General features: G+C 39.1%; 1 protein-coding gene across 1 annotated transcript in view; it reads left to right on the top strand.

The window, feature by feature from the left end:
• The window catches only part of LOC124612363 (sideroflexin-2), a 157,675-nt gene that overhangs the window by 29,608 nt on the left and 105,224 nt on the right, over positions 1-22,843 (top strand). The window contains exons 2-3 of the mRNA XM_047140520.1: positions 5,988-6,144; positions 6,274-6,444. Of these exons, the coding sequence (XP_046996476.1) occupies positions 5,990-6,144; positions 6,274-6,444 (326 nt within the window). The 5' untranslated portion in view covers positions 5,988-5,989. The remainder of the gene's footprint in view (positions 1-5,987; positions 6,145-6,273; positions 6,445-22,843) is intronic.

Below are 22,843 nucleotides of genomic sequence, written 5' to 3'. Positions count from 1 at the left end.
CCTATTAATTTCGTTTGTTATTCTTCCATCACTAGATATTTCACTCTCTAAATAAGTGAAACTGTCTACCACTTTGAGGGGTTCTCTCTCTTCCAAATTCCAATACTTCAGTCTTATATTTAGTTATTATTAATCCATACCTTTTCATTATTTCCTTCCATACATCAAGTTGTCTCTGTACATCTACCTCTTTGTCGCCCCATAGTACCATATCATCTGAAAAAATCATCTTTTTGTCTTTTTCTTTTACTATATCTTTAACAGCCCTATTCATTCCCTCCATCACAACATTAAAAAGTGCAGGAGATAGAATGCTTCCTTGCTTAAGTCCTTATCTTATTTCAAAGTATTCCGAGTTCCCCAGTGGTGTTCTAATTCTACAATTGTGCTCTCTGTACATTGTCTTTATTACATTAATGTATCCATCTTCTATACCTATCTTCTTCATTTCTTCCCAGAGTCTTTCCCTGTTAACTGAGTCATAAGCCTTTTCTATGTCTACACAAACCATTATTACCCTTTTGTTATACTCCCAACTTTTTTCCATCAGTTGACGGATAGAAAATATCAGGTCGATCGTGCTTCTTCCTTTCCTAACCCCATGCTGTTCTTCACTCAGCTCCTTTTCTATCTTTTCACTTATTCAATTCAGTAAAATTCTTTAAAAAATCTTGGCCGTATGACTCATAAGGGTTATTCCTCTGCAGTTTTTGCAAAGTCTTTATTGTCTTTTTTGAAGATGGGAACAATGTTTCCTCTTCTCCAATTGTCAAGTATTGTACTATTTCTCCACACACTTGACAGTACTCTATACAGCCACTGCATTCCCACTGGACCCACTGCTCTTATCATGGGGCTTTCCCCCCATTCATCTTCTTCACAGCTATTTCCATTTCTTCCTGTGTAATTTATCCTAATTCTGCTTCCCAACTTATCTCAATTTGTCCATTATTTGTTTCCTCATGTACCTGCTCCTCAGTGTTTAACAGTTTCTTAAAATGTTCTCTCCAGAGATCTTTTATATTCCTTGTATCTTCCATCACAGTACCATCCTCTGTTTCCATCTTTACTGGTACTTCAGAAGCCTTCCTTTTATTTTTAATCATTTTATAGAACATTTTCTTATTGCTCTTCACATCTTCAAGTTTATTTGTAAACTCTTACCATGCCTTTTTCTTTGGTGTTTCCACTATTTCTTTGCACTTCTTCTTTTCCTCTGTATGTCTTCTAACTGCTTGGATTGTGGTATCATCCCATCAGCTTGACTATCTTACTTTTTCCTTTCCAGATGTTCTGCCACATACTTTTTGTGCTGCTTCGACTAAAGTGTCTTTGAATAAACTCCATTCTTTTTCTACATTGCAGAAAACTTCTTTTGGAAATTTTTGAGTGATTAATTCTCTATACTTCTCAGCATTTTCACTCTCTTTCAGTTTCCAATCCCATATCCTTATCACTTTCTCCTGTTTTCCATTTTCCACACACTGATTTATTTTTCATTGTCCCACCAGTAATCTATGGTCTCCATCTGCACTCACACTTGGAATTATCTTCACGTTCGTTACTTTCTCTCCCCATTCCCTGTCTACTAGAATATAATCATATACACTCTTGGTCCTTCCATACCAATTGTATCCGGTGATAACATGACTTTCTCACTTCATAAACCAGCTATTTGCTATTTTCATTCCATTTCTCTGGCACAAATCCAGGAGTCTTTCCCCTTCTTCATCTCTGCCTCCATATCCAAAACATCCCAATACTTGCTCAAATCCCTCTGTCTTTGCATACCTGTGCATTAAAATCTCCCATCACTATATTAGCACTCTCTATATGGTTCTCTAACTCATTTTCAAAGTCCAACTTCTCTTCTTTGCTACATCCCACTTGAGGTGCATAAATCTGGATAACTTTAGTGTTTCTTTGTGGAATCTCAGATGTAATATGATCCTGTCTAATGTATATCTCACACTTTCAATACAGCTTCGTACATTCTTATTCACGATCACTGCCACACCATTTCTTCCAAACCTGTTATTCCCACTCCAGTACAGTTTGCCTCCTCCTCTCAAATTTTTCTCACCTTTTTCCTTTCACTTCATTTCGCTTAATCCCAAAGTATTTAACTTTATCTTTGTTAGTACATCTGTCATTTCTTCCATTTTTCCATTGAGGGTTAATATATTAATGGTGCCAATATTTAGGTTATTTTTTAGTCCATTTGGTTTCATCTTCTTTTACTGATGAATATCATCAGGTCTCCCATCATTCGCACCAGTACTTGAAGAAGCAGTGCAGTCAAACCCCGAGTGGTTCATTCCAAAGCTCATCTGTGTTTTGAAAGCAGTATATAAGACTTTCCTACTGGCTTGTTAGGCCTAATGCAAGAAAGGATTTTCTATTGGGGTTGTCTCCCTTAGCCTTTGGAGTTTCTCCTCCTCCACAAGGCAGTGGTTCCCTTCTCATTTGATCCCCAGAAAGGAGGGTTGCCCCATCTGCCAGCTTTGCTGTTCTGAAATCTTTCTTCTCCACCGTCGCTACCATTAAGGTCTTAAGGGGAGTTGTACCGCCCTGTCTCGACAATGTTAAACAGGGTATATAAATACCCCGTTTTCTCAGGAACTGTTGAGTATATAAATGTGGTGTTTTTATCGCAGGTTCTCCCATGTTTTGTGACTGTATTGCTCTACAATCACTTTAAAATAACAATTGGAATAAAAGTTATTATTTTTTCCCTAAACATATAATTTTTTGGTGTAAATTTTCACAATTTTAATTTCTTGAATTTTAGCTATTACAGTAAATACTACTAAAGTAGAGCTACAACATCATTGTACTATCTATGTTATGTGGTAAATAATTCATTGATATAGATTCAGAAGTTTCTGAGAAATAAGAGCTTTTATACTGAAAAAAGTCATGTTGAGAAAATTGTATTTAAAGAAAAAATTTTAATATACAGCCAACTGATTCATAAAAAATATGTTAGAATCCTCCTGGATGGTAGTCCTCATCTCCTCCTTCATCTTCCTTACCCAGTGCTGCACTCCTTCTCTTGGATCTGACTTCTTTTGACATATTGTTTGTTGCAATCTCTGCCTTCATGATTCACAGTTGGTCCAAGTCCATCACACTTTTTGTGGTGTTGTAACCTTTATGAATGCCAAGATATTCCAAAACCTGTAGTCTTCCAGAATAGCCATAATTAAAAGTAAGAACAGCATCCAAAACACCAAGTTCCATGACTGACCTCCCAACAAACACATTTTTTGGTGTCCTTGACCATACGACATTGTTAAATGATCCATTCACATTTTGTGTTTTGCCCTTGAGACATTTCTTCAACAGCTCTGGTTGGGCAAGATCCTGAAACACAGGTTTCATGGCAAGCATAACAGCATTTGGTATAGTAATTTTGTGCGATAAAGTGTCTACTTTACCCTCCTCTTTTGCCTTCAAGTATTGACACCATTCAGTGGAACACAGGTTGTGTATTGGTTCAACATCTGTAGAGAGCTTGTGAAAATAAATTGCCCCAGCAGCTCTCTTCGTACCATCTAGATTATCTCTGTTACCCTAATATTGTGTAATCTGATCAATTTGTTTATCAGTCAGTCGACGTCTTATACTTAGACCATCAGATAACTTATACTTCCCAACTACTGTTTGAGTCTACGTAGTCTCGTGTCCATCCTCTTTTGCACATGATTAATGCATTCTAGTTTTGTAATTGACAAATCACCATAGGGTTTACTCTCCACCACTGCCTTATACGATCGTGAGTCTCCATCCCCAAGAAAACTCATGTAGCAAACAGCACGGTCATGCTGGGAACATTGGAACATTTTCACTGCAGAAGCAACCTCCATCCCTCCACTAGTTCCTTCATAGTTTCTCTGACAATTCATTTCATGCTTAGTTTGCTTTTCAGTACTCTTGCCTGCTTACCTACAACACTGGCAGTACATGGTCAACACATCAACATCCAACACTTTCCCATTGTCGATGCTGATATTAGATGCACATGAATTCTTTGACTGGAAACCTCTTTTTTACCAGGATCCGTCGAATGATATTGCTATGTCAGAGCTACCATTTTCTGCTACAGCCTGCTCTGCTGCTGTAGTCATTGACTCCATAGCACACGCCTTGACACTACTTCTTACTATGGAGTTGTATTTTATAGATTTTGTAGGGGGACTAGGCAGGTTCAGCAAGCCACAAAGAACCTTACCAGCATAATGGCCTTTTCCTATGCATCTAAGTCCGTAGAAGTATCTCAGATTAGTGTCAAAAAGTCCATTCTTTACACTTACTTCTGAAGTCTTGAAAGCCTTTTCGCTTTTACAGATCAAACACATTATTTGTAAAGTGCTCACCAGACCATTGCATTGAGATAGCTTTTCAGAAATTTCAATTTCCCTTCCACATATACGACAACACACTGCTTCACACAAAGCTGAAGTAAGTATATGGAGATTGATAATAATATTGCAGTTTGTTTCACTGTCTGAAGCTGCGTTGTATTTTACATCATTACCCGGCAGTTTTTTCTTGGGGGCACTCAGAGGAGTAGAAGGACTGCCACTATTTACAACCAAATTATCACGCCCTTCAGCGCTAACCACTCTTTTTACTGCTGTTATATTTGATCTGTAGTATCTGTTACCTCTGTTTCGTATTTTTTTAAACACTCCTTTTGGTTTAGTCATGACGAAAACTATCACAGGAAACACAGAAACTAAAACGCGGCTAGTGGATAACTGTTGTTGTCAAGCACAAACAAATGTACAGTTCGAAGAGTTTACTGCGAAGTACCACCAGTGTAGGCAACTTATGAAATGGACAGTTCTCTACAAAACAAAAGAAATTACAGTCTTCTAGACTATATAGCTCCAGAGAAAAAACGCCAATATGTGGAGTGACGGAAAACAAAATTCTCGGAAATGTCATTGCATGATTATTTTCAAATATTTATTTAAAATAGTAAATGATCGAATATTTCAATAAAACCAACACCAAATTAAGCATAAAAAATCCATATTTTCATAATTTGCATAAAAGTAAAAATGTCAAATTTTGTCATTTTGGACAGTACGACTCCCCTTAACCCGTAACCCGGGCATGGGTCCGTGTTATACCCCACGGGTTTGGGTCCCTGCCTGAACTCAGCCATCCTATCACTTCAGCCTACTGAAGTGTAGGATGCCCGCCCCCATGACGTGGATGTGCCAGACGGGAATTACCCCAGTGGAGGAATAGGGAAGAGGACTCTACCTCCCTGGAGCCGGGTTAATGATTGTGTATGGTGCTACAATTAAAGGCAATTACAATACATTAGTTTCTTTATTTCTCTTGTGTGGCGCCAGTCACTACCAGAGTATGGGGAGACTTCTTACAACTGCAACTACTGATGTCAAAATTATACAGTCACATTCAAGATGTAACAATAATTGATGTCCCAGATATCTGATCCTGTATTTATGTGTAAAATGCCATGTTTTGTTTATAAGTAACTGACTGTGTATTGTACAGTAATCATAGTTAGATAAACCTTCTATTAATTCCCCCCTCCCAATTTCTTAGTTTCCTAGGACTTCCCCAGTATAATTGATTCCTTATCTTGTTGTGAAGTGTGTAGTGATTTGATATTAAACAGTAAATGATAAGATAAGATTCTTGCTGCTGTCATGTATGTTAATAATGCCGTACTTCACTTCAGACACTGTTGAAAAGTGATTTTTTATGAAGCCTACAAATTTTACACATGCACTCAAACACAATATCATATCCACTGTGATTACTTTTTAGTTATTGCTTATATACATTAAAGGTCTGTGGTGTAGAGATACTCCTACTGAGAATGCTACTTATCTTCACTATTAAAAATAAAGTTCACTGTAGTATAATAATTATAATATTATAATTATAATATTTGAACTTACGTATGAATATGGCACACTGAGAAAGGGAGGCTTTACTTGCAGATATGTTACATGAACGCATAGATGTGGATGGTCCTCTTTGGGACCAATCAACTTTCCTTGGGAGACTGAAACACTTTTTTTGGGTGACAGATCCAAGAACATGCACTGCTTCTGATACAGCATTAGATGATGCCAAGAAGTTAATAGAACTCTACAGGTAAGAGTATCCCACAGTTGGAACTGTTCTCTAATGATATTTCAGATTCTTAGTTTGTGCTTTTTAGTGGTACTGCCTTTCTGTCAAATATATTGCATGATTTAATACAATTATTTTATTTTTATCCAGAGTTGGTAAGGAACCTCCAGGAACAAATCAAGAGCAAATCATATATGCAAAGAAACTGTATGACAGTGCATTCCATCCGGACACTGGTGAGAAACAAAATGTGTTTGGCAGAATGTCTTTCCAGGTCCCTGGAGGTATGGCAATCACAGGAGCTATGTTACAATTCTACAGGTGACATTTTTGTTACGTATTTTGTGTTTAATGTAATTGTGCACTATAGGGTGAATCTGAATAGATTATAGCATTTTGCAATAAGTACAGAGTAATCTAACATTTTTTTTATTTAAATATTCTTGAGCGGCAAATCCAGATTCATCTCCCACTATTAGTCTCAGTTTAATCATCAAATAAGACCAGCAAGTTCAATATTGACAACAAATGAAAGTTATTAGTGTTTGCATTTAATAGTTCTCAATCATGTGTGTACCCATACTTTCATAAAACATACCAGATTCATAGAGTGGACTGGATTTTATGAATCACATGCCGATGCCATTTACTTACATGGTAACCTCAAACTTTTCCATACTCGCAATACAACAAAATGAGTTTTATTCATGAGTAACTAACACTGGAAAACAGTAAACTTAGGCTAAAACTTAATATTTGAGAAAGAATACTACATGAAAGTATTTATCAGGCTTACCTCAAGGAATTATGTGTATGATAGATAAACAACCTTGCAGGTATTGTTTTTAGTTGACTGAGGTTTGTTACCGTGTGATGTAGTTTTATAAAGAGAGTCACATTCATAAAAAAAACTTGTTTGAAATACTAGAAGATTTGAAGATAATTAATGTATGGTGCTATGACTGGCAGCTGACCCTGAATTTTAAATTTATGAACTACAAACATAAAAACAAAAGACTATATCGATTGATCACATTATTTCAGTCAGTTGGAAATGTCAAGTACCCATACTGTATCAAGTGATTTGAAGTAGAATGCCCATGTTTGTTGTTGTTATTGTTGTTGTTGTGGTGGTGGCGGTGGTGGTCTTCAGTCCTGAGACTGGTTTGATGCAGCTCTCCATGCTACTCTATCCTGTGCAAGCTTCTTCATCTCCCTGTACCAACTGCAACCTACATTCTTCTGAATCTGCTTAGTGTATTCATCTTTTGGTCTCGTTCTATGATTTTTACCCTCCATGCTGCCCTCCAATATTAAATCGATGATCCCTTGAGGCCTCAGAACATGTCCTATCAACTGAACCCTTCCTCTAGTCAAGTTGTGCCACAAACTCCTCTTCTCCCCAATTCTATTCAATACCTCCTCATTAGTTATGTGATCTACCCATCTAACCTTCAGCATTCTTCTGTAGCCCCACATTTTGAAAGCTTCCATTCTCTTCTTGTCCAAACTATTTATCGTCCATGTTTCCATACAAACATTTTCAGAAACGACTTCCTGACACTTAAATCTATACTCGATGCTAACAAATTTCTCTTCTTCAGAAACGCTTTCCTTGCCCTTGCCAGTCTACATTTTATATCCTCTCTACTTCTACCATCATCAGTTATTTTGCTCCCCAAATAGCAAAACTCCTTTACTACTTTAAGTGTCTCATTTCCTAATCTAATTCCCTCAGCATCACTCGACTTAATTCGACTACATTCCATTATCCTCATTTTGCTTTTGTTGATGTTCATCGTATATCCTCCTTTCAAAACCCTGTCCATTCCGTTCAACTGCTCTTCCAAGTTCTTTGCTGTCTCTGACAGAATTACAATGTCATCGGCGAACCTCAAAGTTTTTATTTCTTCTCCATGGATTTTAATATCTACTCTGAATTTTTCTTTTGTTTCCTTTACTGCTTGCACAATATACAGATTGAATAACACCGGGGAGAGGCTACAACCCTGTCCAACCCTGTCTCACTCCCTTCCCAACCACTGCTTCCCTTTCGCGCCCCTCGACTATTGTAACTGCCATCTGGTTTCTGTACAAATTGTAAATAGCTTTTCGCTCCCTGTATTTTACCCCTGCCACCTTTAGAATTTGAAAGAGAGTATTCTAGTCAACATTGTCGAATGCTTTCTCCAAGTCTACAAATGCTAGAAATGTAGGTTTGCGTTTCCTTAATCTTTCTTCTAAGATAAGTCGTAGGGGCAGTATTGCCTCACGTGTTCCAACATTTCTACGGAATTCAAACTGATCTTCCCCAAGGTCAGCTTCTACCAGTTTTTCCATTCGTCTGTAAAGAATTCGTGTTAGTATTTTGCAGCTGTGACTTATTAAACTGACAGTTTGGTTCAGTAATTTTCACATGTGTCAACACCTGCTTTCTTTGGGACTGGAATTATTATATTTTTCTTGAAGTCGGAGGGTATTTCCCCTGTTTCATACATCTTACTCACCAGATGGTAGAGTTTTGTCAGGACTGGCTCTCCCAAGGCTGTCAGTAGTTCTAATGGAATGTTGTCTACTCCTGGGGCCTTGTTTCAACTCAGGTGTTTCAGTGTTCTGTCAAACTCTTCATGCAGTATCACATCTCCCATCTTCATCTTCATCCTCTTCCATTTCCATAATATTGTCCTCAAGTACATCGCCCTTGTGTAGACCCTCTATATACTCCTTCCACCTTTCTGCTTTCCCTTCTTTGCTTAGAACTGGGTTTCCATCTGAGCTCTTGATATTCATACAAGTGGTACGCTTTCCTCCAAAGGTCTCTTTAATTTTCCTGTAGGTAGTATCTATCTTACCCCCAGTGAGATAAGCCTCTACATTGTTACATTTGTCCTCTAGCCATCCCTGCTTAGCCATTTTGCACTTCCTGTCGATCTCATTTTTGAGACGTTTGTATTCCTTTTTGCCTGCTTCATTTACTGCATTTTTATATTTTCTCCTTCCATCAATTAAATGCAATATTTATTCTGTTACCCAAGGATTTCTATGAGCCCTCGTCTTTTTACCTACTTGACCCTCTGCTGCCTTCACTACTTCATCCCTCAGAGCTACCCATTCTTCTTCTACTGTATTTCTTTCCCCCATTCCTGTCAGTTGTTCCCTTATTCTCTCCCTGGAACCCTGTACAACCTCTGGTTTAGTCAGTTTATCCAGGTCCCATCTCCTTAAATTCCCACCTTTTTGCAGTTTCTTCAGTTTTAATCTACTGTTCATAACCAATAGATTGTGGTCAGAGTCCACATCTGCCCCTGGAAATGTCTTACAATTTAAAACCTGGTTCTCAAATCTCTGTCTTACCATTATATAATCTATCTGATACCTTCCAGTATCTCCAGGATTCGCCCATGTATACATCCTTCTTTTATGATTCTTGAACCAAGTGTTAGCTATGATCAAGTTATGCTCTGTGCAAAATTCTACCAGACGGTTTCCTCTTTCTTTTCTTCGCCCCAGTCCATATTCACCTACTATGTTTCCTTCTCTCCCTTTTCCTACTATCAAATTCCAGTCACCCATGACTATTAAATTTTTGTCTCCCTTCACTGCCTAAATAATTTCTTTTATCTCATCATACATTTCATCAATTTCCTCATCATCTGCAGAGCTAGTTGGCATATAAAATTGTACTACTGTAGTAGGCATGGGCTTCATGTCTATCTTGGCCCATATAAATCTAGTAATTAAAAAAAAAATTTAAAAAAATAAAATAAATACCCAGGAATAATAACTTCCCAGTGAAGGATATTACATGAAAACCCTTCATTTGGCAATTCTTGATTACTGTTCATCATCTGAGACACTTCCAAGCAGACTGAGCAGAATGATTCGAGAAAATTCATAGAATATCTGTGGTATGCCTCGTGGACTTATTCAGTCATGATGAGAGCATTACACAAATGCTTAACAAACTCAGGTGGAATATGTTAAGAAAGGTGTTATGAATTTTTGTTTGGTCCAGGGATTAATATCAACGCAAAGTACATAGTAATATCAGCTGACATACGGCATTGCTTTTACGTATGATAGCAGTAGTTATTAAGTGAGAGTATAAGATCAACACTATCAAAGTAAGTTATAGTATAAAGAGACATAATATGTAATTAATAATATTCTGACAGTTCCAAGTATTAACATTGTAAGTCCAAAAATGGTAACATTGTGTTACAATGTTTGCCAAAATTATTGTTTCACTATTTTTCTCCTGTATGAAAATCTTATCTCTTAACACCGCAACATACATAGCAATAGCGCTCTTCAGAATATTGTAAGTCCTCTAAGTAACTCATGCACCTCTGAAAAGAATCACAATTTATGTTATGATGCTTTTCCTGGGATAATGAAGCATAATTAAAAGTATAACTGTAATTATGACATTTGTACAGGGGATATTTATAGTTTACATGTGAGCAACGTTCATCATCCTCGCTGTTAAGTAGGAAGCATTGTCATCTAGGGTTGCTTGTAGCCAATAATATCAATGCTGATTGTAGACGTAGTCATCAGTACAAGTGTAACCAGTGATTTCACATGAATAATAATTGATAAACAGCTGTTTGAATGGATTTTGAGTTCACTACTTTTGTAATTGGTATCAGTAACTAAGCTGTTGACTAATCATGTACTAAAGTCAGACATTAAAAATAATGAGCATGGTTCTCAAACCAATGAATGAATGCTAATGGATGTAAGTACTCAATTTTTCTTGTATGAACAATGATAAAGAACAGAATTTCATATAGAGAACTGAAAACCGGTAAGAGCACTGGAATTCTGTCAATAGTGATACATAATTGTGTTGTATACAGGTTAAGAATATTTTTCATAATTTCTTGGCTGCATAGTTCTATTTAGTGCCACAAATAATAATTTGCGTTGTCGCAGCAATAATTATTATTTGAAATCACCAATTTCTTTCTACAGGTAGGGAAGCATAAATATAAGGGAATAATTTCCCAGTGGTGCTGGAGGCTGTATTTCATGGTTTCCAAATGATCATCTCAATAATGGCACAGATTTAGTATCAAAAGGCAAGATTTTTTATGTATTTTATGTACATTATTGTATCAAGATAATGCTAATTCATAGTTTTGTTCATTCCACCTATTCTTAGAAAAGCTATGCTTTTGTATAACTGAAGTGGTGACAGTGGGAAGCGGACAAAAATTATTCATTCCTTATGCTTGGGTAACAGTGATGACTCTATTGCTATACTTTTTTTTTCCATAATAGCTGATAGCATATCACAAGAAAAAGAGAACACAGTTGAAAGGTAAATATAGGAAAGATGAGGGTAAAGGCTTTGTAGCACATGTGTTTCAGGAAACAGTATAATTTAAGGATTTAATTTTAACATTACACGTCTTTATTGCTTAATCCCAATATATCTAACTTCCTCTCTGTTAGTACATCTGTAATTTCTTCCATTTTTCCATTGAGGGTTAATATATTAAGGGTGCCAATATTATAAGGTGAGAAGAATTTGAGAGGAGGAGGAAAACTGTACTGGAGTGGGAATAACAGGTGTGGAAGAAATGGTGTGGCAGTGATGGTGAATAAGAATGTACGAAGCTGTATTGAAAATGTGAGATATATATCAGACAGGATCATAATCTTAAACCTGAGATTCCAAAAAGAAACACTAAAAGTAATCCAGATTTATGCACCTCAAGTGGGATGTAGCGAAGAAGAGAAGATGGACTTTGAAAATGTGTTAGAGAACCATATAGAGAGTGCTAATATAGTGATGGGAGATTTTAATGCACAGGTATGCAAAGACAGAGGGATTTGAGCAAGTATTAGGATGTTTTGGATATGGAGGCAGAAATGAAGAAGGGGAAAGACTCCTGGATTTGTGCCAGAGGAATGGAATGAAAATAGCAAATAGCTGGCTTATGAAGAGAGAAAGTCATATTATCACCAGATACAGTTGGGATGGAAAAACCAGGAGTGTAATTGATTATATTCTAGTAGATAGGGAATGGGGAGAGAAAGTAACAAATTTGAAGGTAATTCCAAGTGTGAGTGCAGATGGAGACCATAGATTACTGGTGGGACAATGAAAAATAAATCAGTGTGTGGAAAATGGAAAACAGGAGAAAGTGATAAGGATATGGGATTGGAAACTGAAAGAGAGTGAAAATGCTGAGAAGTATAGAGAATTAATCACTCAAAAATTTCCAAAAGAAGTTTTCTGCAATGTAGAAAAAGAATGGAGTTTATTCAAAGACACTTTAGTCGAAGCAGCACAAAAAGTATGTGGCAGAACATCTGGAAAGGAAAAAGTAAGATAGTCAAGCTGATGGGATGATACCACAATCCAAGCAGTTAGAAGACATACAGAGGAAAAGAAGAAGCGCAAAGAAATAGTGGAAACACCAAAGAAAAAGGCATGGTAAGAGTTTACAAATAAACTTGAAGATGTGAAGAGCAATAAGAAAATGTTCCATAAAATGATTAAAAATAAAAGGAAGGCTTCTGAAGTACCAGTAAAGATGGAAACAGAGGATGGTACTGTGACGGAAGATACAAGGAATATAAAAGATCTCTGGAGAGAACATTTTAAGAAACTGTTAAACACTGAGGAGCAGGTACATGAGGAAACAAATAATGGACAAATTGAGATAAGTTGGGAAGCAGAATTAGGATAAATTACACAGGAAGAAATGGAAATAGCTGTGAAGAAGATGAATGGGGGCAAAGCCCCAGGACCTGATGAAGTATCAGTGAACATGATAAGAGCAGCAGGTCCAGTGGGAATGCAGTGGCTGTATAGAGTACTATCAAGCGTGTGGAGAAATGGTACAATACCTGACGACTGGAGAACAGGAGACACTGTTCCCATCTCCAAGAAAGGCAATAAAAGACTTTGTAAAAACTACAGAGGAATAATCCTTATGAGTCATACAGCCAAGATTTTTTAAAGAGTTTTACTAAATTGAATAAGTGAAAAGATAGAAAAGGAGCTGAGTGAAGAACAGCATGGGTTTAGGAAAGGAAGAAGCACGATCGATCTGATATTTTCTATCCGTCAAGTGATGGAAAAAAGTTGGGAGTATAACAAAAGGGTGATAATGGTTTGTATAGACATAGAAAAGGCATATGACTCGGTTGACAGGGAAAGACTCTGGGAAGAAATGAAGAAGATAGATATAGAAGATGGATGCATTAATGTTATAAAGACATTGTACAGAGGACACAATTGTAGAATTAGAGCACCGTTGGGGAACTCTGAATACTTCGAAATAAGACAAGGACTTAAGAAAGGAAGTATTCTATCTCCTGCACTTTTTAATGTTGTGATGGAGGGAATGAATAGGGCAGTTAAAGATATAGTAAAAGAAAAAGACAAAAAGATGATTTTTGCAAATGATATGGTAATATGGTGTGATAAAGAGGTAGATGTACAGTTACAGCTTGATGCATGGAAGGAAATAATGAAAAGGTATTGATTAAAAATAAATATAGATAAGAGTGAAGCAATGGTATTTGGAAGAGAGAAAGGGATCAACGGAAATATTACCTTGAATGGAGAACCCCTCAAAGTGGTAGAAAGTTTCACTTATTTAGGGAGTGAAATATCTAGGGATGGAAGAATAACTAACGAAATTAATAGGAGGTTACAGAAGGGAGGCAATTTCTACCAAACAATAAAACACTTGATTTGGAATAAGGAAGTTTCAGAAAGAGCAATACTCCTTATGTATAGGAATTATTACATCACTATTGTGACCTATGGTGGAGAAACATGGACAATGACAGAAAGGGACTGGAGCAGACTGCAAGCAGGGGAAATGAAATTTCTCAGAGCACTTAAGGGAAAAACAAGAATGGACAGAGTAAGGAATGTAGAGATTAGAAAGGACCTTAAACAAGAAAGTATGAGAGAAGAAATTGAAACAAAGAGATTAAGATGGTATGGGCACGTTAAGAGGATGCATGGGCAGAGATTCCCCAAAATTACGGATGAATTAAAGATGAATGGGAAAAGACCTGGAGGGCACTCAAGAACATGGTGGAAAATGGGAGTGAGAATATCTGTAGAAAGGAGAGGTGTGACCTGGCAGCAAGTGGAGGAAGAAAAGTGGTGGGAGGACCGAGCCAAATGGAGAGGACTCATCAGCTCCCAGACCCAGCAGTAGCTGGAGCGGGATTCGGACATAGATAGATAGATAGATAGACATCTTTATTGCTGGAGAAAACTCCTTACAAGGTAATGTGCAACCCTTAAATGGTTCTTCACCCACCTCCACAGCAGAATGAAATGCAACACCCTCCTCACCAGACACAGTCAGAACACGATGACACTCAAGTGATGAAAGGAAGACCCATAAAATGATAGGAATCAATCCCCATGGATAACAAATAGAGTGAAGGAATCCCTCAACAGAGGTTTGGTACATAAATGCTGAAATGTAAGCTGGATGCGATCCCAACTCATGCTAACTGAAATGTCATAACAAATTAACACAAGAAAACAGACAGGATATCTTTGAACAGTTTTGGCAGATGGGAGATCATAGCAGACAGTGAAAATTCATCTGTCAACATGTGAAAAATGTTAGTGGTAAGCAGACCTGAAATGTAACTGACTCAAGAAGAAAAATTTCAAGACTGTATTCTCTAACAGTTGATGGCAATAACATTAAGGTATGACAGAAAATGTTTCTGCATGCCATTACAAATATATGGGTGAGGACTGCCATGAAAAAGCTGGGAGCAGATGGAATTTTGTTGCCTGATATGAGAGGAAAGCATTCGAAAAGGGGAAATACAACACAACCTGAAATACAGGAGTCATTGTGAGAGTGTATAACAGCTTCCGGTGTGTAGAGTTACTTTACACAACCAAGGAAACATGCTGAAAGTACCTTGATGCTGAATTGAGTATTGAAAATATGCACAGTATGTACCAAGAATGGATCAAGGAAAGTAAATATGTCTCCTTGAACCCTGCCACATTAAGGCAACACATTGATATGTTCAACCAATAATATAATTTGTCATTCTTTCACCTAAAAAGGCTAAGTGTAAACTATGTGAGCTTTACACTACTTCTTCTGGAGAGGAGAAAGCAAAGCCGGCAGAGAAATACGCCTCTCACATTGCTAATTAAGCTATTGCCAGGGAACTGAAAGAAAAAAACAAAGTCACTTCAATCTCAGACAGGTTTACGTGTGCATGTTTTGATCTGCAGAAAGTATAGGCTACTCCACAGTCTGATATGAGCCTTATTACTTCAAATGTAAATACTCTAGCTTCAGTTTCACAGTATATGACATGGAAAAATAGGAAGGACAGTGCTATGTTTCACACGGGGGCAGTGAGTAAAATATTGTCGCCATTTACAACAGCCTTAAAAAATTATTTTTCCAGTCAGCCAGAAAGTGATGGAAAACATACTGACCGTAATTTACACTCTGTATGTCCATATCTCTCTTTCTACTCACTGAAGGAAAATGTTCTGACTTGCTATTTACTCAGCGGGATCAATAATTATGACTATAAATAAAAGTTTTGAGTTGTAACTGATTAATATATTCAGTAAAAGGTCACATGCACAAACTTAATAATATTCCTGATAACAATAATAATGTCCCTAACGGAAACAGCACTATTAGCAGTTTAGAGGCGACCTCTGTGGTAAGTTCCAAGTAAAATGGTCTATTACTTTGACTTCCAATCACCAAAAGTTAATTGCTCACCTTAAAAGTGGAAAATAATCTCGCCACTTGCCACACAGTTTTGTCAACATTACGGGCGGCACACAAACACTTACTTCCATGAAAACTAAGTGATCCAGGATAGTGTACAGTCCATCTACATCTGCATCTACATAGATAAAAATCACATTTAAGTGGCTGGCAGAGGGTTCATCGAACCACCTTCACAATTCTCTATTATTCCAATCTCGTATAGTGCCTGGAAAGAATGAACACCTATATCTTTCCGTACAAGCTCTGATTTCCTTTATTGTATCGTGGTGATCATTCTGCCCTATGTAGGTTCGTGTTAACAAAATATTTTCGCATTCGGAAGAGAGAGTTGGTGATTGGAATTTCGTGAGAAGATTCCATCGCAACGAAAAATGCCTTTCTTTTAATGATTTCCAGCCCAAATCCTATATCATTTCTGTGACACTCTCTCCCATATTTCGTGATAATACAAAACGTGCTGCCTTTCTTTGAACTTTTTTGATGTACTTGTCAGTCCTACCTGGTAAGGATCCCACACCGCGCGGCAGTATTCTAAAAGAGAACGGACAAGTGTAGTGTAGGCAGTCTCCTTAGTAGGTCTGTTACATTTTCTAAGTGTCCTGCCAATAAAACGCAGCCTTTGGTTAGCCTTCCCCACAACATTTTCTATGTGTTCTTTCCAATTTAAGTTGTTTGTAATTGTAATACCTAGGTATTTAGTTGAATTTACAGCTTTTAGATTAGATTGATTTATCGTGTAACCGAAGTTTAACGAGTTTCTTTTAGTACTCATGTGGATGACCTCACACTTTTCGTTATTTAGGGTCAACTGCCACTTTTCGCACCATTCAGATATTTTTTCTAAATCTTTTGCAGTTTGTTTTGATCTTCTGATGACTTTATTAGTCGATAAATGACAGCATCATCTGCAAACAACCAAAGACGGCTGCTCAGATTGTCCTCCACAAAGATGATGTGACTTACCAAACGAAAGTGCTGGCAGGTCGATAGACACACAAACAAACACAAACATGCACACAAAATTCAAGCTTTCTCAACAAACGGTTGCTTCATCAGGAAAGAGGGAAGGAGAGGGAAAGACGAAACGATGTGGGTTTTAAGGGATAGGGTAAGGAGTCATTCCAATCCCGGGAGCGGAAAGACTTACCTTAGGGGGAAAAAAGGACAGGTATACACTCGCGCACACACACACGTATCCATCCACAGATACACAGACACAAGCAGACATTTGTAAAGGCAAAAAGTTTGGGCAGAGATGTCAGTCGAGGCGGAAGTACAGAGGCAAAGATGTTGTTGATCCTCATTCCCAACAAACACTGTCTGCCTGTGTCCATTCGTGCGAATGGACAGTTTGTTGCTGGTCATTCCCACATAGAAAGCTTCACAGTGTAGGCAGGTCAGTTGGTAAATCACGCGGGTGCTTTCACACGTGGCTCTGCCTTTGATCGTGTACACTTTCCGGGTTACAGGACTGGAGTAGGTGGTGGTGGGAGGGTGCATGGGACAGGTTTTACACCGGGGGCGGTTACAAGGGTAGGAGCCAGAGGGTAGGGAAGGTGGTTTGGGGATTTCGTAGGGATGAACTAAGAGGTTACGAAGGTTAGGTGGACGGCAGAAAGACACTTTTGGTGGAGTGGGGAGGATTTCATGAAGGATGGATCTCATTTCAGGGCAGGATTTGAGGAAGTCGTATCCCTGCTGGAGAGCCACATTCAGAGTCTGATCCAGTCCCGGAAAGTATCCTGTCACAAGTGGGGCACTTTTGGGGTTCTTCTGTGGGAGGTTCTGGGTTTGAGGAGATGAGAAAGTGGCTCTGGTTTGGTCCTTAGGCCCCGTACAAAACCTTTCACCAGACTCCATCAACTTCCTGACCCCACCAACACCCCGCACCCCTACCTTGTACCTTCTTCCTAAAATTCACAAACCCAATCTCCCGGCCATCCCATTGTAGCTGGTTACCAAGCCCCCACAGTATGTATCTCTGCCTACGTAGATCAACACCTTCAACCCATTACTTGCAGTCTCCCATCCTTCATCAAAGACACCAACCACTTTCTCGAATGCCTGGAATCCTTACCCAGTCTGTTACCTCCGGAAACCATCCTTGTAACCATTGATGCCACTTCCTTATACACAAATATTCTGCACGTCCAGGGCCTCGCTGCGATGGAGCACTTCCTTTCACGCCTATCACCTGCCACCCTACCTAAAACCTCTTTCCTCATTACCTTAGCCAGCTTCATCCTGACCCACAACCTCTTCACTTTCGAAGGCCAGACATACCAACAATTAAAGGGAACAGCCATGGGTACCAGGATGGCCCCCTCGTACGCCAACCTATTCATGGGTCGCTTAGAGGAAGCCTTCTTGGTTACCCAGGCCTGCCAACCCAAAGTTTGGTACAGATGTATTGATGACATCTTCATGCTCTGGACTCATAGTGAAGAAGAACTCCAGAATTTCCTCTCCAACCTCAACTCCTTTGGTTCCATCAGATTCACCTGGTCCTACTCCAAATCCCATGCCACTTTCCTTGACATTGACGTCCACCTGTCCAATGGCCAGCTTCACATGTCCGTCCACATCAAACCCACCAACAAGCAACAGTACCTCCATTATGACAGCTGCCACCCATTCCACATCAAACGGTCCCTTCCCTACAGCCTAGGTCTTCGTGGCAAACGAATCTGCTCCAGTCCGGAATCCCTGAACCATTACACCAACAACCTGAAAACAGCTTTCGCATCCCGCAACTACCCTCCCGACCTGGTACAGAAGCAAATAACCAGAGCCACTTCCTCATCCCTTCAAACCCAGAACCTCCCACAGAAGAACGCCAAAAGTGCCCCACTTGTGACAGGATACTTTCCGGGACTGGATCAGACTCTGAATGTGGCTTTCCAGCAGGGATACGACTTCCTCAAATCCTGCCCTGAAATGAGATCCATCCTTCATGAAATCCTCCCCACTCCACCAAACGTGTCTTTCCGCCGTCCACCTAACCTTCGTAACCTCTTAGTTCATCCCTATGAAATCCCCAAACTACCTTCCCTACCCTCTGGCTCCTACCCTTGTAACCACCCCCGGTGTAAAACCTGTCCCATGTACCCTCCCACCACCACCTACTCCAGTCCTGTAACCTGGAAGGTGTACACGACCAAAGGGAGAGCCACGTGTGAAAGCACCCACGTGATTTACCAACTGACCTGCCTACACTGTGAAGCTTTCTATGTGGGAATGACCAGCAACAAACTGTCCATTCGCATGAATGGACACAGGCAGACAGTGTGAATGAGGATCACCCTGTGGCTAAACATGCCTTGGTGCACGGCCAGCACATCTTGGCACAGTGTTACACCGCCCAGGTTATCTGGATACTTCCCACTAACACCAACCTGTCAGAACTCCGGAGATGGGAACTTGCCCTTCAGTATATTCTCTCTTCTCGTTATCCGCCAGGCCTCAATCTCCGCTAATTTCAATTTGCCGCCACTCATACCTCACCTGTCTTTCAACAACATCTTTGCCTCTGTACTTCCGCCTCGACTGACATCTCTTCCCAAAATCTTTGACTTTACAAATGTCTGCTTGTGTCTGTGTATCTATGGATGGATATGTGTGTGTGTGCAAGTGTATACCCGTTCTTTTTCCCCCCTAAGGTAAGTCTTCCTGCTCCCGTAATTTTCATGTCAAACGTTCACTCACTTCAGATACCAATCGAATCGTAAAAATGGCAGCATTAAGTCTTTGAACAAGATCCTGAACATGGGCTTTCCATGACAGTTTACTATCTATCTGAACACCTAGAAATTTGAACTGTTCAGTTTCACTAATCATATGCGCATTCTGTGACATTAAAATGTCAGGTTTTGTTGGATTGTGTGTTAGAAACTGTAAAAACTGAGTCTTACTGTGATTTAGCCTTAGTTTATTTTCAACAAGACATGAATGTATGTCATGAATTGCATAATTTGAAACCGAGCCAATGTTGCACGCAACATCCTTTACGACCAAGCATCAGCAAACCAAAATATTTTAGAGTTACGCGTAATACTAGAGGGCATATCATGTATATAAATAAGGAACAGGAATGGCCACAGCACTGATCACTGGGGCACCGCCCACTTGACTGTACCCACTCAGACGCCACATCACAGCCATTCTCAACACTGTGAATAATGACCTTTTGCTGTCTGTTGGTAAAGTAAGAGGTGAACCAATTGTGAGCTACTCCCCGTATTCCATAATGGTCTACCTTCTGGAGCAATATTTTGTGATCAACACAATCAAATGTCTTAGTTAAATAAAAAAATATGCCTAGCATTCGAAACCTTTTGTTTAATCCATCCAGTACCTCCCAGAGAAGAGAGAATGTGGCATTTTCAGTTGCTAAACCACTTCTAAAACCGAACTGTACATTTGACAGCAATTCATGTGATATAAAATGATCAATTATCCTTACATAAACAGCCTTTTCAATAACTTTAGCAAACACTGATGGCAGAGTAGGTCTAAAATTGTCTACATTATCCCTTTCTCCATTTTTATAAAGCGGCTTTACTACTGAGTACTTGAATCATTCAGGAAACTGACCATTCCTAAAGGAAAAATTACAAATATGGCTAAATACAGGGGTAACATGTGCAGCACAGTACTTTAATATTCTGCTAGGAACTCCATCATATCCATGGAAGTCCTTAGTCTTCAGTGATTTAATTATTGACTCAATCTCAGCCTTGTCTGTATCACAGAGGAGTTTTTCAGACATCAATCTTGGAAAGGTGTTTGCCAGAAGAGTTATATGATTCCCTGTAGAAACTAAATTTTTATTTAATTCACCAGCAATGCTCAAAAAATTGTTGTTAAATACTGACTTATATCTGATTTATCAGCAACAGGAATATTTTTCCATGAACTGACTTTATATCATCGATCATGTGCTGCTGACCAGACACTTCCTTCACTACTAACCATACAGTTTTAATTTTATTCTGTGAATTAGCTATTCTATTTGCATACCACATACTCTTTGCCTTCCCAGTAATGTTTCAAGCACCTTACAGTGTTGTTTGTAATGGGCTACTGTAGCTCGATTGTGATTACTCCTAGCATTTTGACGTACTTCCCACTTTGTTCTACATGATATTCTTATTCCACTAGTCAGCCACCCAGGCTGCCTTTTACTGCTAGTACCCCATTTAGAACATTTTAATGGGAAGCAGCTCTCAATGAGCATGAGAAACGTGTTAAGGAAAGCATTATATTTGTCATCTATGATATCAGCACTATAAACTTCCTGCCACTCTTGTTCCTTGATGAGGCATAAAAAACTCTCTATTGCAGTTGGATTAACTTCGCTACATAGTTTGCAATTATATATGACATTTGTTTGAGTACAGAAGCCTTTTAATGTTAAAATTTATGCATCATTGTCTGAAAGGCCATTCACCCTTTTACTAACACAATGACCAGCTAATAAAGAAGAATGAATAAAAATATTGTCTATGGCTGCACTACTGTTCCCCTGCACCCAAGTTGGAAAAAACACAGTCTGCATCAAATCATATGAATTTAGCAGATCTATCAACATCCTTTTTCTTGCACCATCATTTACAAAATTTATATTGAAGTCACCACATATAACACATTTCTGGTACTTCCTATAAAGTAAATCAAGAACCCTCTCTAGCTTGAGCAGAAATGCTCTGAAGTCAGAGTTAGGAGACCTATAAAGAACAATAATTAGAAGTTTAGTTCTACTAAGTTCAACTGCCCCTGCACAACATTCAAATACCTGTTCAGTGCAGTGCCATGATATGTCTATGACCTCAAATGGAATACTGTTTTTTACGTACACGGCTGCTCCCCTACTCCACAAGGAACTCCTTGAAAAACAGCCAGTTAATCTATATCCTGGTAAAGGAAGCCTCTGAATTGTCAAATTACACTACTGGCCATTAAAATTGCTACACCAAGAAGAAATGCAGATGATAAATGGGTATTCATTGGACAAATATATTATACTAGAACTGACATGTGATTACATTTTCACACAATTTGGGTGCATAGATCCTGAGAAATCAGTATGCACAACTACCACCTCTGGTTGTAATAACTACCTTGATACGTCTGGGCATTGAGTCAAGCAGAGCTTGGATGGCGTGTACAGGTACAGCTGCCCATGCAGCTCCAACATGGTACCGCAGTTCATCAAGAGTAGTGACTGGCGTATTGTGACGAGCCAGTTGCTCGGCCACCATTGACCAGACATTTTCAATTGGTGAGAGATCTGGAGAATGTGCTGGCCAGGGCAGCAGTCAAACATTTTCTGTATCCAGAAAGGCCCGTACAGGACCTGCAACATGCGTTCGTGCATTATCCTGCTGAAATGTAAGGATTCGCAGGGATCAAATGAAGGGTAGAGCCACAGGTCGTAACACATTTGAAATGTTACGTCCACTGTTCAAAGTGCCGTCAATGTGAACAAGAGGTGACTGAGACGTGTAACCAATGGCACCCCATACCATCATGCTGAGTGATACGCCAGTATGACGATGGCAAATACACGCTTCCAATGTGCGTTCACCACGATGTCACGAAACACGGATGTGACCATCATGATGCTGTAAACAGAACCTGGATTCATCTGAAAAAATGACGTTTTGCAATTTGTGCACCCAGGTTCGTTGTTGAGTACACCATTGCAGGCCCTCCTGTCCGTGATGCAGCGTCAAGGGTAACCACAGTGATGGTGTCTGAGCTGATAGTCCATGCTACTGCAAATGTCGTCGAACTGTTTGTGCAGATGAGCAGACGGTTGTTGTCTTGCAAACATCCCCATCTGTTGACTCAGGGATTGAGACGTGGCTGCACAATCCATTACAGCCATGCGGATAAGATGCCTGTCATCTCGAGTGATAGTGATACGAGGCCGTTGGGAACCAGCACGG

Source organism: Schistocerca americana, chromosome 4 (genome assembly GCF_021461395.2).
Source record: "Schistocerca americana isolate TAMUIC-IGC-003095 chromosome 4, iqSchAmer2.1, whole genome shotgun sequence".
NCBI classification, from domain to species: domain Eukaryota; kingdom Metazoa; phylum Arthropoda; class Insecta; order Orthoptera; family Acrididae; genus Schistocerca; species Schistocerca americana.
The sequence above is the reverse complement of the archived record's forward strand: the minus strand, read 5'-3'. Positions and strand labels throughout refer to the sequence as shown.